This window comes from Panthera onca, chromosome F2, assembly GCF_046562875.1.
Source record: "Panthera onca isolate mPanOnc1 chromosome F2, mPanOnc1 haplotype 2, whole genome shotgun sequence".
NCBI lineage: Eukaryota > Metazoa > Chordata > Mammalia > Carnivora > Felidae > Panthera > Panthera onca.
This window is the reverse complement of record NC_138356.1, coordinates 18,935,700-18,955,498: the sequence shown is the minus strand read 5'-3', so window position 1 is coordinate 18,955,498 and position 19,799 is coordinate 18,935,700. Positions and strand designations below refer to the sequence as shown.

General features: G+C 39.5%; 1 protein-coding gene across 5 annotated transcripts in view; it reads right to left on the bottom strand.

Annotated features, from left to right (window-relative positions):
- The window catches only part of PREX2 (phosphatidylinositol-3,4,5-trisphosphate dependent Rac exchange factor 2), a 295,426-nt gene that overhangs the window by 107,158 nt on the left and 168,469 nt on the right, over positions 1–19,799 (bottom strand). For all 5 annotated transcript variants that reach the window (XR_013553558.2, XR_013553556.2, XR_013553557.2 and 2 more), the window contains 7 exons: positions 12,806–13,025; positions 12,056–12,263; positions 5,233–5,412; positions 2,872–2,966; positions 2,007–2,089; positions 897–987; positions 118–246 (listed from right to left, as the gene is read on the bottom strand). Coding sequence is in view for 2 of the 5 variants with exons in the window: in XM_078441822.2 (XP_078297948.2) it covers positions 118–246; positions 897–987; positions 2,007–2,089; positions 2,872–2,966; positions 5,233–5,412; positions 12,056–12,263; positions 12,806–13,025 (1,006 nt within the window). In the remaining 3 variants the exon portion in view is untranslated. The remainder of the gene's footprint in view (positions 1–117; positions 247–896; positions 988–2,006; positions 2,090–2,871; positions 2,967–5,232; positions 5,413–12,055; positions 12,264–12,805; positions 13,026–19,799) is intronic.

Sequence of the window (19,799 nt, the reverse complement as noted above, 5' to 3'; positions counted from 1 at the left end):
CTTTTATTTTCCTCATAACATGAAATACTGCAAAAAGTAATCAGGGCACTACTGAGTTTTGGGGGTTTAAATGATTATTGCTAATGCTATACAATGTTCTTTGCTTTTCATCCTGACCTTCAACAAATTTTCTGATGTTCTGAGCAAGATTCCGGACACTGCTGGGAAGATTCCAAGGGTCTTGCTTGATGTGAAGCCTTAACCTTTTTGGACAACTCAGCTTTGGTTCCATTTCCTGCTGAAATTCTAAATAAACACAGAAAAGCTCTTATAAGTTTCAACCATTTAGCAAACAGTTAATAAACCCTTGGTAAGCTTCAGAATTCTCTTTCATTCCTGCCATCCTGGATTATTAGCATGGTGGTAATTTCTCTAGTTACATTACAGGAGAAAATTGGTTAAACCTAAAAAAAAAAGTCAAACCTTACAATTATTTTCTTACAAATGTTTAAACCAAGGGAACAGTTTAGATTAAAAATTCTGTTTTCAATGTCCAAAACTAGAGGTCAGAAAGTGGTGGCTCTAGATCTTGGTCTGTTTGGCTGTTCTGTTTGCCAACACACATTCCAGAAACCCCTTCCCCCACCAATGGGCTACAACTAAGTAGGCACTTATGCTGGTTTCAGCAAAAGCAGTGCAACATCTCTTCAATTAACTCATTTCTATTCATTCTAGTCCCTATAGGAATTGAACATTTTAAACTTTCAAAGAAACTAAAAGGTCCTGTACTGACATTTTTATATACATTCAAAAATAACTAAACTGAATTAATATTAAGGAGATTTTGAAGCATGAGCAGCCATTGTCTTCTTAAACTATGCTTTTGCTTCATGACTATATTATTTCCCACTTTTGTTTCCCAATTGCTTCTAATAATGATTTTTTTTAAACCTTACCTTGTAATCCTTGCCCTGGTGTGAGGTACTTGGTTTGCTCAAAGGCCCTTACAACAGCTTGCCCTTTTAGGAGATTGGTAATCGAATCCACCTATCATAACAGCAGAGATTTCTGAAAGTTACATACTTCTCCTAATATATAGTATACATTTCCAAGAGTAACTCTTGTAAAACAGCTTTGTCTTAGAGCCACAATTATTTTTGAAATCTCAGGATGCTTGCAAAAATCCACCTTTGAATAAAATATTGGAATAAACTCACAGATAATACTTGCAATATTTCCTACCACACCATATATTAATATAAAGTATAAATATATTTTATATGTTTACTTTACAAAAAGAGATTTCTAGAGTTATTAAAAAAAAAACCCTAAAAGTCATCATAATCCTTCTCAAAGCAGTAAAAGCTTCTACATTATGAATTTTGGTTATGGATATATATATGTGTGTGTGTGTGTATATATATATATATATATATATATATATATATATATATTTTTTTTTTTTTTTTTTTTTTTTTTTTTTTTTTTTTAATTGCAAAACACCCAGGGCACCTGGGTGGCTCAGTTGGTTAAGCATCTGACTCTTGATTTTGGCTCAGGTCATGATCTCACAGTTCATGAGACTGAACCCCATGTTGGGCCTAGTGCTGACAGCATGGAGCCTGCTTGGGATTCTCTCTCACTCTGCCCCTCCCTTGCTCTCTCTCTCTCCTTCTCTCTCAAATAAATAAACATTTAAACAAATTTTAAAAATGCAAAACACCAACACAAGCACTACAACAACCTTGCGCTCCTTAAAATTAGGAATAAAGTTAAGCAAGAAATGCCATGAAGAATTCTGAAAATAAATAAAATATACTAAAAGAATAATGCCTGTGTTTATAACTGTAACGTTTCCAAGAACCATAAAATACTTGATAGTCACAACAATCCTTTAGGTTGGTTGGCTGAAGAATCTTTATTCCCATTTTAAATTGTGGAAATTGAGGTACAGGGGGCAGAGGAACAGATTGAGGCCTTTCCATTTTTATTCCAAGTTCTTTTTACTCTGTCTACAGAAGGGACTCCTGACACTTTGGCCTGTGGAAAAAAAGAAAAAATCATACCTGGCTGAAAAGATGCTCAAGACAACTGTGTATCTTGTCCTGTTTATCGTGAGAAATGCGAACACTGAGGGGAAGCTCATCACCTGGATATAAAGATAAATCTTATGTTTAACATGCTAAAATATTTTAATATAAATAAAATAAGAAAATAATCTTTCAACATGAGCTCTTATTCCATCAAGTTCTTATATTCAGATAAGAGTCCCAAAAGACTCAATAGCAGTTAGAGTATCAGATGAATGCTCTTTGAAATGCAGGTGGAAACAGAGTGCCTCACAGGAACAAACACTGTATATCCCATGTCAACGATTCTTTCAAACGGTGCAGTTATCTAACGGTTACATAGTTGAAATAAACTGCGTATTTCCAAATTAAGATGTGTCCTAACCGGGCGCCAGGTCTTTGTTCTTACCACACTCCAACTAAGCTATTTGCAGGGTATTTCTAACTCTCAGCGTTTTCCTCACCATTCGTCTCCCCGCCACCCACCTCCAAGGCCAGTTCAGGAGCATCTACTGTCTCGGAAGTCCTCGCTTTCAAAGCCCGTCCCACCTCCTCCCACAATCAACGCCTAACGTTTTAGCACAACCCGTTGCCAGGGACCCTCGCATCCTTCACAGTACCACGAAACTTCCTAAGATACACATTCAGATCAGAATCCATTTGTTTCTCTCATCTCTTTTTAATTCACTCTGTTTACCATGGGCCCGCGACGCTAACTTTATCGAACACGTGCGACTGAAACGCAGTAGAGCGACAGCCAAGAATGCCTGACAGACGGTGAAAACGCAAGCCGATCCAAGGACTCCAGCCCTTAAAAGTACCCCCCCGGAGGCCGAGCGTGGCCAGGTGCGGCCGGACGCACCTGAGTCCATCTCGTCGCTGTGGAGGTACGAGCTGCACTGGCTGCTGCAGATGCTGGTGAAAGACGCGATAGAGTTCCTGTTGCTGTTGCAGTCGCTGGAAAGAAGGAGGCACATGTCACTTTCGGGGCACATCTGCCAGCTCTTACTAGAGAAACGCACCCCGTCACAGTTCTACTTACTGACAGGTCTAACAGAAAATTACGAGAAAGAGAAATTTTGTTCAACTCGCGTTTTATCTTACGTTGAAAAAAAAAATCTCCAATGCAGTCATACTTCAAGATGTCTTATGCCGCGTAAGCTACTCCTGAATGAACTTTTTTAAATGGGAAGTTAGAAAACGAGGAGTCCAGCTGCACCTCAAACTCTTCATAATCTATTTGACGCTATGTGTCTGTAGTTCATTTGCTGATAGAGACAAGGTCCTGTTTCCTGATCTCTGCCTTTCCACTCTTTCTGGGAGCTTTAAATTCTAACTCATCAACTGCACCCTGAGCTAACCCCAGAGAGGACCCACACCTTGTCCCCACCTCAGAGCTCAGCACGGGCTGCCACACCCGGGAAGTGCTCGGTAATCACTGTCCCAGGAAAGAGTGATTAAAAGGTTGGTGTGTGAATATGGACACGTTACAGATTTCAGGAAAGAGTCCACGAGGCAAAATATCTTTTTCCTCTCAGAATTGGTAAAAAGGACTTATTGAACTTTCAATTTACATTCCAAATTTCTATTTTAGCCTAGAGGGAGACTTTGAGGGTAATTTCAATTATCTGATAACTAGAAATTGAGGTAAGAAAGTATTTTCAGATCTGTAATTTCCCACTGGAGAACAACCACAGGTTCCTATTAAACAGCCTACTGGTATCCTTTGAAGCGAAAAGTGAATGAAATGGTAAAAGTGGTTAATCTGGGTTCTATATTATTAAATCCCTAGGAATAATTAACTCTTACATATTCATTAAAATCCTTTTCACGTAGAAATTGGGACAGTACACTGGCTGAGAGACAAACTGTGAGCCAGACCACCTGGTTTCACAGGCAAATTATATAACTCATCTGGACTCAGCTTCCTTACACTTAAAATGGAGTTAATAGGAGAATGTGCCACATCAGGCCATGGTGGGAATTATGTGAAATCATCTTGTTTCCCCATGTGTCTGGTGAAAATGTTTTTAATGTTAGCTGTTAGTTTGTGCTAAACATCTCTGAGGAGAATAGCTTTAGTAATACTTACTTAGTGTCTTTTCATTGTAAACCACTGCATAACATATAACAGCAAATAAGAGTTTTTGTCTTCAATTAAGGTAAGTAAGGTAGGGGATGCTGAAGCGGCACATGTGGCACATGTGGTGGGTTAGGACAGCTGTCAATGAGGTGTCAGGTGACACAAAGATCGAAAGAATAAGCAACTCCAGTTAAGGAAGTTCACTGTAGGAGCCATGTTGGAGTCTGGTAGGAAGACAGACGTTGGAGGATTGGTTGTGTCTCTCCCTAAAATTCACAGCTGGAAGTCTAACACTCCATACCCAGGAATATGATCTTATCTGGAGGAGGGTTTTCACAGACATAATTAAGTTAAAATGAGGTCATTAAGGTGGGCCCTAATCTAGTATGACTGGTGTCCTTAGAAGAAGGGGAAATGTGGACACACACAAAGACATAGGGCAAAGACGGCCATCTACAGCCAAGGAATGAGGCCTGGACCTGATCCTTCCTCCACAGACCTCCATAGACCCCCATAGAAGGGAAGGCCCCGTTGACACCCTGATCACAGACTTCCGGCCCCAGAACTGTCAAATAATAAATAAATAAACCTCTTCTGTTTAAGCCATCCAGTCCTTGGTACTTTGGTACAGCAGTCCTACCTACCAAGATTATGCAGAAAGCGTGCAAGGAAGGAAAAAATACACAAAGCTGGTCATGGAGGTGAGCAGGTGAAATTAGTCCAATTAGCTTGGAATTTAGAATATAACAAGCAAGGGAAGAAATACAACAAGAAGAACTCCTATTCACTATCCAATAGTCCAATAATCAGAAACAGATATTTGGAAAAAAAAGTTAACATAGGCTCAATTGGCTTATTTGCTATACATATTACATACTCTGTAACAAAACGAGTCCGCCAAGTTAGGTCCACAGAGCTGGAGAAAAAAATGCTTTTTCCAAATTACTAAGATTATGAAAAACCAATAATTGAAAGATTATGTGGAATCCCTATGCTTTCTCTGGGGTGGGTAACAGCCAGCGGTTATTTTGTGAGGGTAATAAATAAAAACGACAAAAAGTTTTTTCAAGATCTTTGTGGAAAATACAGAACCATATTTGACTGTGTTGATGAGATGAGTTCAAGGAATTAATGAATTACCTGTAAGAGTCTCTGTTGCTGATGGTGTCATGACCTGAATCTTCCTGCTCATCTCCCGCCATATTAAAACAGACTCGTTTGCTATTTCTTTCTCCCTTCTCGTTGTCACTGTCTGTTGGTCCTGTGGACTCTGATGTCTTACGTTCTAATTTAGGAGAATATGTTATGGAAGACAGAAGGCTGCAATGTGATATTAAAAAAAAATAAGTGCATGTTTTCAAACTGGCTGCTACGGATAACCTCCTTACTTGTTGAATATGATAGGCTTACAAACACTTCTAAGCTGTTTGTTTCACATAAAATAAGTATTTGATTGCATAAAAAAATGATCACACGGGGTGCCTGGGTGGCTCAGTCGGTTAAGTGTCTGATTCTTGATTTCAGCTCAGGTCATGATCTCAGTTTGTGAGACTGAGCCCCACATGGGGCCCATACGGACAGCATGAAGGCTGCTTAGGATTCGCTCTCCCAACTTCCCTGCCCTTCCCTGTGCGTGTGTGCAAGTGCACGTTCTCTCTCTCTCTCTCTCTCTCTCTCTCTCTCGCTCTCTCTCTCTAATAGATATTTTTTTTTAAAGTTCATACGAAGTTCACTTTTTCTTCTCAGAATAATGGAAACAGCACACAATTTAGACTAGAAAACTGTGTTCAAATCCCAGTTCTGCCACTCACTAGTTTTGTTACCACAGAAAAACTAGGATAGTTCTCTCTGACATCCACAATATGGGGAAAATAAGAACTCGCCCAAATGAAATGAGAATATGTTCCTGTACATAATGCGTGTCACCTCTCTCCCCTAGCCATTATCACCACTATCGCTGCCACCTGAAAATACCTGGAAAACTTTACAGTGCTACCCAAATATTAAAATAAACACTAAATGTGCTTAAATATCCTCACTGGCTTTCCCTCAGATATGAAAAACCCATCTATCCATCTACCCCTGCCTTGGGCTTCTCCCAGGCTTTCTCTCTTTTGACAGAGAGAATATCGTGTGGTCAATCCTTTCTCACTGTTCATACAAGTGATAATGTCATAAGACATTAAACAGAGTCACACACAATATAAGGATAGGAGGCAGCAGGGGCTACCCCATATCATCCACACTCTAGTCACGATGATGCATCACGAATCTACCCAAATGAAAAGTTCTCCCACTTGGCTCAAGACTAACAACACAACCTTGAGCCAAGTGGGAGATGCCAGATTCTGAACTGGCATCATACTTGATGTGCACTTTGAGTAGCACGGATTCCATCGCTCCAGACTTGAATGTTTGCCTGTAAAAAGTTTCTGTTAGTACTCACTCAAAATTATGAAAACATGGAATCAATCTGTGATCAAACAAAATGCTGTAAAACTTGCAAAACGAAGTGAACCATATCTTATGAAAGGGCTCCTGCATGACTTCTGCAGCCAACAATCATCTTCTCGCCAAGTAGTGATGGCATTCTGTTCTAATCAACAGCACAAATGTACAGATCTTCACGCTCATCTTTCCATAGCAAGGTCATGGCTGTTTTATTTCAAGACTATGAGAATGTCTTATACTTTCCATGGATAACCCACAGTGCCATGCACTGAGTAAATACTTAAGAGAATTCGCTAATTACTTAATTAGAAGTTATCTATTGTACCATGCATTGTTATTGATGCTGTGCATACAGCAGTTTACAAAACATGGCCCCTGTCCTCCTGGAGCTTGGGTTCTACTGGGAAGAAACCAACTATAAACAAGTAAACTATATAGTGTATCGCATGGTGACAAATGTTAAGAAGGAAAATAAAGAAGGGGAAGAAGCTGGAGCTGCAACTTTAAATAGTGTAGTCAGGGAAGGTCTCACTGGGATATGACATATGAATAATATTTTGGCATTTTATACGTTTTAGATACCAGTGAAAATCAGGGGGCTGGGTTACATTGCTCAATGTAGGCACTGTGAAGCTATAAATTATTTTAAACAGAGTTTTCTTATTTGCAAAGATACTTTTATGTCTTGGAAGACAGATGTGTATTTATTCACTCCTTCTACCCAAAAGCTTAAAACATTAGATTAACTCCAATTACCCAAAGCCTATACTGCACAGACAGATGAACTCTGAATACTAAAGAGGAAGGAGATGCAGGAGTTCTCATTTTGCAAGGAGTACTCTGTGCTTTATGTATCTTTTAAATTAAAAGTCATGGGGCTGAGCATACTCATTTTTTTTCAAAGTCATATGAATTATATCCACATATTTGCTCTTCATTTTAAACAGCTGCAATGATGCCTGCACTGACCCTGTGGGAACAAATGTTAGGCTAACAAACAAATGACAGAAAACCTGTGTTTCTGACACCACGTCTTTGCATAAAATTTCTAGATCCTTAAACTAATAATGCATAAAGCTTTAATATTTGTGCATATGGAAATAGTTTGCTTTTGCTCATATACGATATTAAGCTACCTAGTACAGGTCCATTAATTCTAAGTTAAAGTCTCAAGCAGGCCAATCTCCTTCTCACACCCTTGATGAATAAAGATTTTTGTATATACTATCTGGCATCAACCTGTGTGTTTTTCTGTTAAACTGAGACTTAAATATCATCATCTGTATCATTTTCATCAGACCTAACATTTGTTGAGCTCTTATGCCAGTCACCATGCTAAGAACTTAATAGGTATTAAATTCATTCAATCCTAAAACTCCTTTATGAAGTAGGTATTACTATGATGATGATGATCCTCATTTTAGAGATGGGGTGAGTAAGACACACTCTTATATACATATACTGTGCAAATTAAGAAGCACATCCCCTCCCTGCATATCATTTATACATGCTGGAGGGAGGAAGGGGGTCATTAGTGTTGATCACCACATCCCAGTCCTCCTGGACACATGACTGGGTGGCCTCCCCTACCCTATGATGGTAAGAACGACCACGTAACTTGTTTCCACCAGTATGGTGTAAGTGGAGGTGCCAGGAGTCCCTTTTAGGTGCCGGTCTTTAAACCAGTGTGCAGCCTACCTCATTCCCTCTTGCTGGTGTGACAATCAGAGTCACTCCTACTGATGGGGGCTCTGTCAGTCTGAACTCTGAGTGAGGTCAACGTGGAGTGGAAACCCTGTGACCCAGATGAGCATGGAGAGAAAGCCTCTCGCTTTAAGTCCGTGGGGCTTTAGAGTTTTGTTAGCATCAGAAAAAAAAAAACCAGTTGTGTAGAAAGGCAGATATCTGGAAGAATGACATATGTGACTGGGATACAGGAGTATCTACTTTATCCTGGGGAAGCTGATCTCCACAGATCGGCCTTTAGCCTGACACCTGAATGCCTAGAAGGCTAGCTGCAGACCTCAGGAGCAGTGCTAACCAGGCAGAGGTTTGTCATGTTCCAGGATCAGAAAAAGGCTAGAGCAGCTGGAACTCGGGGAAATGGGTTTGGACAGGCTGACAGGGGCAGGCTGTGGAGGGCTACACAGGCCACAGTGATGTAGTTGATATTATGTTAATGGCATTGCAATGCAATTAAATGGTTTTAAGCAAGGAACTGGCATGATTTACGTTTATAGATCCTTCTGGCATCTGCTGAACGAAGAATGCATGAGAGGGACATAGCTGGAAACTCCCACAGTGGACGCTAGTGAGGAGACAATGGTGACCCCAGTCTAAGGTGATGGAGCGGATACATTCTGAGGTATAACTGACTGAACTTGACAAGGTACTACAGGCGAAGCGGGAGGAAAGAGAAGAATCAAAGGTAAGACCCAGATTCTGGCTTGCAGACCTGCAGACGTGGGGAATACCTGACTGAGAAGAGGGAAGACTCTCATGTAGAAGGAGTCAAAGTAGGTTTAGTACCAGGAAATCTAGAATTCAGTTTTGGAAACATACTGAAGTTAGAGATTTAATGTGATATGTCCCTGTGTTTCATAACCCACATTACAGAGGGACTGTGGGAATAAAATCAAACAGTGTGTATACTAATACAACTGTGCCTGGCACCTAAGCCCCTACAATACACGTTAGAGCTCATGAAGCTATGCCCTCTTTTCATACATTTAAGAGCAAAATCCTTGGGAAAACCTCAAAGATAATTCCACTGTCGGCCCTACCATGCCTACCTGCAGGCCCAGCTCATTAAGGGTCCCACAATGCCATTTGTTGATCATTCAGTCTGGGGCATTTGCACCTGTAAAATGCAGTCTGTTCTCAGCTTTCCTATCTTCACTAGCCCTCAGTACTCTTTATTCATTCCTTCCCTGACAGAATACACAAACCCTGCATCTTAAAGTCCCGACGATGGTTTGGATTATCCGCAGATTATCCTTTACTTAGGTCTCATACCTACGTGTCATTAGTCAGAAAATAGCCCATGCAATGGCCAAAGTATTTAGCTTCAATGAGACAGGAATCACAGAATTTTGAATAAGTTCATAACGTTACCTTATTTCATGTTTATAGACAACAAATATGTCTCTAGTTCCATCTCTGGATCTGACTGAAGTACAAACATTTACTGGGATGTCTATGCGTTGAAGAAAATTTTATTTCTAGAAGGGTTCCCAAGTGGCAGGGGAAGCAGACAAGCTCAGTACCAAGCCCTTTCACAGGAATGAATGATTTCCAGAAAGGCCAGCAATGAGGTGTTATGAGGCAATTCCTCTTAAAACTTGGCAAAGTATCAGAGATCTGCTTCTCCACTCTGCAGAGGCATCTCTGTCTGACCAAGAATAATTACTACATGGTGAGAAAATTGTTGGGTAACTAGCTTTTCAAATAATTTGTCAAGCTCGACTGCACTGCAGTATCTCTGAATGGGGCAACAGGGATTCCAGGCAGTTGGACAACTGCACTGTTTTAAAATGATTATGCTGCACATTGAATTACATGGAACATATTTATATTTAGAATTAAATTATATGGTGCACACAGAGAAGACCAAGGAAGTTTCTCAAATCACTTACTCATTTCATGTCATTTTCCTAATAAACACGCACAGTAAGGTAAAGGGTTTTAGAGTGGGAAAATCTTAAGAAAAACAGTAAAAATAAGTAATTATTTTAAGTAGTTTTGGCTAATAAAAATAGCCTAACTTCTTTCTTCAATGAGTGCTTTAAATATAAAGCATTTTAAGCCAGGTAAAGGGAGCCCTTTGGCTCTAACCACTTTCTTAAAAATGTATCTACATTAGCTAAAGTTAAAAAAAAAAAGTCAGTAAATTAACAAAGACAGATGAAGTCCGGACAACTGCCAGTAAGTGCTGAGTAGTCAATGCATTAGAGGCCTCGTCTCCAAGGTAGTGTCCGCGTAGGCACATCAATACTCCTGCCATTGGTATGTATGGCATACATAGTAAATGGCATAGTAAATAGTAACTATCTAAAGATAACCTTAGAAATATGATACATCTCATATGGTGATCCTTATCTCTAAATTTCAAAGATATAAGAGATCATGTCAATTAAGATTGTATTAGTATAATGTCCAATGACCAAAAAAAAGGCTTAGAATAAGTTCTAAATATTTTATGTCAAAACTGAATTATCCAAGGAAGTGTGGGATAATGTGTGTGTAGATTAAACAATACACACCCAATAGCAATCTTAATCTATAACCTAATAAAGAGAGTACAATAAGAAGGGGATAATGTGTCTATACCATTTTCAGAATTCTACTAACTTCAGATATACTCAGCAATTTCAACTCCTTGAAAGATGAGCAAGTATGATGTTAAGCACTGCCTGATGACTTTTTGTATTAATTTTTATAATTTTCATCACAAACTTGTAATGTGTTATTATTCTTCATCCTGTTTAACACATGACTAACCAAGCTATCACAAAGCCCATGTTGTTTTGACCATACAGAGTTGTCTTGACTACCTGTGAAGCATCATCACACAGCGAGACCATCCCACAGAGTTGAGGCAATTGTCCAACCATCAAATTTTAAAATAAGAATCGGAGTTGACCTCTTTGAAAAAGTTTTTTTTTTAACTTTTTTAATGTGTATTTATTTTTTGAGAGAGAGACAGAGTGTGAGGGAGGGAGGGGCAAAGAGGGAGGGAGGGGCAAAGAGAGAGGGAAACAGAGAATCCAAAGCAGGCTCCAGTCTCTTAGCTATCAGCACAGAGTCTGACACAGGGCTGGAACTCATGAACTGCAAGATCATGACCTGAGCTGAAGTTGGACACTTAACCGATTGAGCCACCCAAGCACCCCTGGAAAAGTTTTAATTAACTACCTCTGTTTCTCTGTTTCTCTGTTTCTTGGTAAAAATTTCCAAATGACCGGCATAGCTATTTGAGTTAGTGCTTAGTAAACCATTAATTCAATCAGAAGGAAAAAAAAAAAAGGTTGCTGGTCATTGGTCCTATGGATACATAATTTTGCATTTACTTATTTAACAGGCATGTTAAAGATGTTATATTTTATATTTTTCCATACACATCTATTGAGTGCATATATATCAAATACCGTGTTCTGTTCCATAAAGCATACAAGGAGATCCCTATACCGAGTTGGTACTCTTTCAATCATTATTTTTCAATTTACTATTTGCACATTGAGATTTATTTAGTGTCTTCTAGAAGACAGGATTTTGTTCATCTCTTCTCTGGTATTAAATGCTTCCTTAAAATATATATCTATATATTTATCATGTTATATCATTTTTAAGGTATTGGAATAAAGAGGATCTATGTGATTTACACATACACACATACACACACACACTCGTACATTTCTAAAAATGAAAGAGAATGATGGATGTTCAAAAAAGTCACATTTTCTATAGCTATTTTATTAGGCACAGTTAAAAGTACAGTAAATAAAATACTTACTCATCAATTTGACAAACACACATCTCCACCTCTTTCAGTGCAGTCTGAAGTTTGCCCAACAGTTTCTGATAAATATCTTGAGTTTCTAGGTCTTCCTCTTTTAACAAATATCGGAGCCCATGTCCATCCTGCTGTCCCAGAGACAGACCTGAAGGGGCTGCCATTGTTGTGATTGTGTGTTGAATGTACACCATAGGGCTCAGTTTCCCTGAGGAGTTAACATTATTCCAGAACAATATTTATGACCTTTGACTTACAGTAACGATCCAATGCAATTCATTCTAGACACCCAAGCTAACATAAAATAAAATGCCAATCCGATGCTGAATTTAATTCAGGAATTAAAGCTTCTGGGAGTTGTGATTAAAATATGATTCCATCTCATACCCTAGTGTGACGGTGTGGAGTGGCCCTGGGCTGAAGCAGCTCCTCCTGTATTTTTCTCACAGTTATGGGGCCACTTCAGACTCGTCGTTTTCACAGCAGGATAAGCTGTGTCTATCATACATGTGAGGAAGGCAAGAACAACCACTCTTCTTAGAGAAAAAATAATAAAAATGAATAACTCCATTTTCATTTGATAAATGCTTATGTATAATTATCCAAATGAAAATAGAGAGGATTCCTGTCTTTATAAAATTCAGACTTGTTTGCACACAGAGGAATCTATCATATTTCAGGGATCTGGAATAGTTAATAATTGCCTAAAGTACTTTTCATGATTTAAGAAAATCTCAAAAGCTAACATACCTTGCTCAGATTTATTTTCTTTATCAAGAGAATTATGCTTCCTACTATCCAGCTGAACACCAAAGGCACTCCCCAGAGAGGTTGATGTTTTGGGATAGGAAACTTCCATTATGTTGACATGGCAGTTGGTAGGGCAGAAATCACTGCTGTGTAATGGGGAAATTTTAGATTTGGCCTGTTTAAAGGTGGGCCAGGCTCTATTCTTCAGTACCCGTGAAAACTGTAAATTAAAGAATAAATAAAAAGCAGTTGAACACACAGCAACAACTCAAACACTTCACTTCCATCATATGTAACAAAATATTAAAAAATTAAATCATGTCAAGTGGAATTAGTGAAACAAATTTTACGTTGTTGGAAACGAAGTCATTATTTTAAAACCCGCACATTCATAATAAAGCAAAGCAATATTGGCAACAAATGCATAGGATTCTTTTGAAACTCTGATTACAAGTTAGATGCTAAGAGACTTTTTTTTTAAGTTTATTTATTTATTTAGAGAGAGACAGAGACAGTGTGAGCAGGGAAGGGGCAGAGAGAGAATCCCAAGCAGGCTCCACACCATCAACACAGAGCCCAATGTGGGGCTCCAACTCATGAAACTGTGAGATCATGACCTGAGCTGAAACCAAGAGTCAGATGCTTCACTGACTGAGCCACCCAGGTGCCCCTAAAAGAAATAAATTTTAAGTGACCAATCCCACTTACTAGGAGTCAGATCCACAGACTGCTAGCAGCTGAGAATCCGACAGAGAAATCATATTGGAATCCAAGGATATGCAGATAGGAACACAATATTTAAAGTGAGGCAAAGCGGCAGAAGAGGACAGCTGTCAGGTGAAGAGTGGATTATTCCAAACATTGTCAGAAAGCCAGTCCAAACCTGAGTCTCAGAACAGGTGAGACAGCAGGTGTGGTGGTGTTGACCCAGAAGGTCGGGACAACAGGCAGAAACAACTATACTTCCCATATCTCCTGCTAAGAACTGCTGAGCACCTGGGTCAGGATCAGCCTGAAGACTGGTGTGGACTCTGCTTTTATGCCACTGAATAAAGTGGCACTCAAGGGATCTGCATGACTTCCAAGAACTGCCACTCCACAACTTCGAACCTTGTAATTCAAATCCATCTAATTCTTGCCATGGTCTATACAGCCACCCAAAGTCTGATCTGCACCTAGGTTATCATCTCAAGCTCTTCTCCCCTTGCTCCCTGGGCTCCTTGTTGCCTTCACCCAGGCCTTCTTACATACCATCTACTCATTCTAGGTCTTTGTACAGACTGTTCGGAGTACTGTGCCCAGAGTGTTCTTCTTCCTTCATTGCCAAACTTACTTCTATGCATTTTCAAGTTCTATGAAATCAGCAGGCCTACCATGAGCCTTCATCTAGGTCCAACTTCCTTGGCTAGGTTATAGCACATTGTAACCCTCCTTACAATTATGAATAATCTTCTTATCTCTATCTCAGTGGGTGGTAAATTCTATGAGGGTTATACCTATGTCTGTCTTGTGCACCTCATGGACTTGAACTGGATTATACTTTCAAAATCAAAGGACGGAGAGCCACCGGCTACGTATGTTTTAGTTACACTTAGGTTATTTATAACTTATGTGATGGTGGGCAAGTCACTGTCCTTTTACCATTCCTAGTAAAATAAAGAATATGGATAAAATAATCTCTGTGCTCTCTTCTTGCTTGAAAACAATAAGCAGATCCTATTTATTTATACTACCAGTGAGTAGTAATTTGGGCACTGAAAGATTAAAAATTAAGACTAACACTGGTTACCATGCAACTTTTCTAGGTTAAATTAAAAAATAAAGACATAATACCAAAAATCACAACTTACAAGCTCATCATCAGAATATGAACTATTTTATCTACATATTAAACTGTGCTTTCAAATCACATGTCTGAAGCTATGTAGCTCAGCAAAGTATAAGCACACAGTAGCAATTAAAATGGAAGTGGACTGAAATGCAGAAAACTGCCAACAAAATTAGTAACAAACTTGATAATAATGGTATAGTGATAATATCCTAACCACTAAAAGAGTGGAAGTAATTTAGAGAATTAATGTTCTATCCCTTCACTTTAATAATAAAAAACTGTGACCTGAAGACTCATCTGGGAAAGACCTCAAATTGGGAAAGACGCAAACTTGTAGTGAGAAGGTCTTTTCTGTTGCAGTCGCGGGATAAGGCCCCACGGTACACACAAAGGCACAGAAATCAATTTTATCGTGGCACAGCATCGACCATAATAGATAGATATGCTTCTTTTGCCTTCTTTCACTTTAACCTTTTACCTACTTATTGAAAAATATAAAGAGAAGCATCTATTCCAGACTCGCACTAAATGCTGAAGACACAGCCCTTGCCCTCATGGAGTTCATGGTCTAGTAGGGGACACAGGTGAAAATAATATAATATTCTTATATGTAACATATTATTACAAGTATATGTAATGTACATGTATAAATATATGTACAACTATATGCGTCTATAACAATTATATAATAAATATGATAGCCAGGACAATTAGAAATTTGGTAAGTGCTAGGAAGGAAGTGAACAGAGCGATGGGCTGTGGTGTTACTAGAGCGATCAGGTAGACAAGGGGGAATGCTGCCTTTCTAGTGCAACCAGTTTCCTATAACTTTCCAACATGCACCGCAGTACAAACGCCCGTGGACACAGTCTGTTTCTTCTCCCCATACACTCAGGAGGGGTGTGCAACCATGCCCAAATGGCTGGAACTCTTTCAAAGAGTGTCAGAGAGGAAACGTCTTTGCTTGCCTCTCTCAGAGAAGAAAGAGGCTTATGAAAGCAGTGCTGTCTTCCATCCAAGGGTGTCCCTAGGAAAGGGGGAGGTGCAGGAGGCACTCCACAGTCATGGGTCCTAGAAATGTGCTAAATACATCAAAAATGTACTCCTAGAGGGCATGCCCTAATATTTAATTGTGACACCTTCCTGTAACACACCTAAAGTGAGCAAGGCACAGTTCCTGTGACTGTAGAACACGCACGGGAATGTGTTCTAGCCTGGCCACACGGTGGTAAGTGGCCCTGCCAACATGAACCTGGCGTCTTGTCTGGAAACATCAAAAAGAACACTGAACTCGTTAATCTGCTTTGGAGAAGCACACAAAGAAAGATTAAAAAAAGCACTATTTTCCATAAACAAAAATTGCAATTTTGCAATAAAGAAATATACAGGGTTTAGGGGAAGGTGAGCTGGCATGGACAGCATTTTAGGCCTCTCATGGATAGCGTAGCCCACTTATCCCCACCTTTATTCATCCATCCAACAATTACACATCGAGGATTTTCTAAATCAGGCTCCATTCTAGGCAAGTTGGGAAACATCAGTGAATGAAACAGATTTCTGCCTTCTGGGAGGTTATGTTCTAGTGAAGGGAGAGGCCAACAATAAACATAACAAGTCAATTACACCATGCTAGAACATGATAAGTATAGCTGAAAACAAAATGGAGCTGGGAAAGAGGGTTGGGAATTTCAGAGGTGAGGTGAAGAATGCCCTGCCAATTGTAATCTGGGTGGTCAGGGCAGGCCTCAGTGAGAATCTGGCATTTAAGCAAAATCTTGAAGGAAGGAAGAGTTAGGAATGTGGGTATTAGGAAGAGAAGGCTGCCTGGCAGGGTGAAAATTCAATGCAGAAGCCCCAAGGAAAGTGTGTTCCATGTCAGGAAGACTGGTGTGGTCAGAGCACACAGTGAAAGGGGAAGGGAAAGGTGACAGACAGGAATGGGGAGATCATGGGTAGAAGGAGGGCGCAGCTCAAACAGGAGCTCACAGGCCTTTGGAAAGATTTAGTTCTTACTGTGATTGAGATCCACAGCCCCTCAGAACAAACACACCGTCAGTGGGCAAGGGTGGAAGCAGGAAGACCACTCTTGGGAGAGTCAACATTGGCTCACCCTAGGCTGTCAGCAATCACAGCGGTGAGAAAAGGCTGCATGTGGTGAAGGTACAGCCCAGAGAATGGTATTTGAGAACGAGGAGTAAAGAATGTATGCGAGGTTTTAAGACTGAGCAATGCGGGAGGATGGGTCTCATTCTGAGGTGGAGAAAACAGCAAATATGACAAACTGGAAGGGCAGGACCAGGACTGTATTCTGGACATGTGAAGTCTGAGGTATCTGTTAGACTCAAATGGAGAGGTCAGACGGCAAGACTGAATGTGATCACTGGGGGATGGAGAGCAGAGAGAGAGAGAGTCGGGGAGCAAATCCCAAATTCTGCAGCATGAAGAGATCAGAGAAAAAAGGATGAACAAACGTGGGACACTCACTGTGACTGAGCCACCCAGAAAAGACAAAACCAGATACACAGTCAACTGCATTGATGCTACTAAAACAAGGAATAAGATGATGACAGTAAATGAACTTTGGCAAAATCAAATCATCATCAATGACCTTAAAAAGCCATTTCAGGGGTGCCTGGGTGGCTCAGTCAGTTGAGCATCTGACTCTTTTTTTTTTTTTTTTTTTTTTTTTTTATTTATTTTTGGGACAGAGAGAGACAGAGCATGAACGGGGGAGGGGCAGAGAGAGAGGGAGACACAGAATCGGAAACAGGCTCCAGGCTCCGAGCCATCAGCCCAGAGCCTGACGCGGGGCTCGAACTCACGGACCGCGAGATCGTGACCTGGCTGAAGTCGGACGCTTAACCGACTGCGCCACCCAGGCGCCCCGAGCATCTGACTCTTGATTTAGGCTCAGGTCATGGTCCTAGGATCGTGGAATCAAGCCCTGTGTCAGGCTCCATACTGGGCATGGAGCCTGCTTGAAATTCTCTCTCTCTCTCTCTCTCTCTCTCTCTCTCTTTTTCTCTCCCTCAGCGTCTCTCCCCCTTGGGGGCTCTCTCTTTCTTAAAAAAAAAAAAAAAAGAGCCACTTGAGTTACATGGAGGGTACTTGAGCCCATCTTGAGTGTGTTGAGAATGTCAAGCGAGTGAGACAACAGGTATATACAGCAAGTATAGGTAGTTGTTTTACAGGATAGAGTTCAAGAAATGAAACGGTAGGTAGAGAAAAGTCTGGGGGTCAAGGGAAATATTGACTTTTTAAATCTAGATGATATTAAAGTGTATTTGTATATTGATAAGAATAAGTAATTCTTGGAAGTGGAACTTCAGGTTTCTAATGCACTGGTAGTTAATTCACGAATTATTAACCATGACAATACATTAAAATCCAATTATACTCACTTGACAAAAAGTGAAAAAACATAGAAAGGTAGGCTACTATTTTGAAGATAATCTCCCATTTCAATTAAGTGTAAAACTCTATTGGCATAGTTATAAAAATTCTGTATCAGAGGAAGGGGACATCAGGAAGCTTTTACCACAAATTTTCCAGACCCATGTATCAATTCAGTTTGAGGATTTTGTGGCATTAATAACTAAAGGCACTTGGAATATTTAAAGTAAGACTTTGGATTCCTACATGCAATATTTTTGTGTAAACAGGAACTATCTCTTGAAAGCTCATTAAATATTTATATGGAGGAAACATCCCTAATACACAGAATAAACCCAATTATGGAATTACTCTACAACAGAGAATGAATCTAGAATTAAAAAGGGTCCCAAGGACAATTTAGGATAAGAATGTTTCTCCAAACAGTGCATAGTTTTATGTCTGGATCACCCACACATCCTGCCCCAAGGAGATTAAATGCCTGCTTAGGATTCACTCTCCAGTAAGGTCTGAAACTTGTCTCATACGTGTGCTAAAAAACATCTGTGGCCTGTACAGCTGGGCAGAAAATCAATTATGATTGGGGAAGCCTGGCTATAGAAACTGCAGAAATCAACTTGTTTCTATTTTTAAAACCTAAAACTTTAATAGTCAAAATAAAGGAAAGCCAGCCTCTTTGAAATTTTAGTTTCTATGGATACATTTTATTTTACAAAAAAAGAGGGGTGTTTGAAGCCTTCATCTGGAAGAAAAATATGCTACTAAAAATAGCTTCAAAGTAAATACATGAAAATTAAAAATATACATTCACAAATGCTATAGTTTCTGTTGACATGGATTTGATACATAAATGGAGCTAACCTTATGTAACCTAGAAAGGCTATTATTGTGTTAGGTATCTAAATTTTGTTCAAATTAAAAATATTCTTGAAATATTTTCATGCTAACCTTGCTTGTCTATCTAGTGAGAAAGGCAGTCAATTATTCTAAATGTGTTTATGGTCAATAAGGGATGCTGAAAAGGATACCTTTGAAGGTGTTTAAATTCTAGTTGAATATAATTTTCTCTTTACTTCTAAAATTAAAAAGAAAAATAAATGAGACAGCATTCTATAGGACTGGACCTAGTCTGCCACTTCCAGCTAAGTGACCTTAAGCAAATTCTTAATCTCCTGGAGAAAGAAGCAGATGGTAGGATTCTTCAGTACATACAGCTATTTCGAGGCTCAAACAACAATAATGTACATAGAAGAACTTCCCACAATTCAGTGATATTATTTTTATCATCTAAAATCACTGCCCATTAGCCTGTCCATCTCTGCTTTAAAAGCTTTCTGGGCTGTCAGTTACTTCTGAGAAAGTGTAAGAAATTTTTTACTCGGCAGGTTCATGTTTTTGAGAATCCCCAACATTTTGGGAAAAACCTGTTCCTTTTATGCTTCTAATCCTACTCCCAACATAACACTCTCCAGTTTATCACAAATCATATTTTTGTTAAAAACCAAGGTGTAACACCTTCTTCATCCACCATAACCAACCCATCATAGAGCTATATATATTTTACCTGCTATGTATCGTTTGGATTGATCCTTTTCTCTCTATCCCCAAAGCTTCTACATGAGACCAAGTCACCATCAACTCGTACTTCTTACAAACAAATCTGATTCTTATGCCACTCTAAAATATCACTGGAAAACTCAGATTTTGTCAGTTTTCCTTTTAATGGTATCTAACTCCAATCCTTTCTAGTGTAGGCAACATGCCAATTCT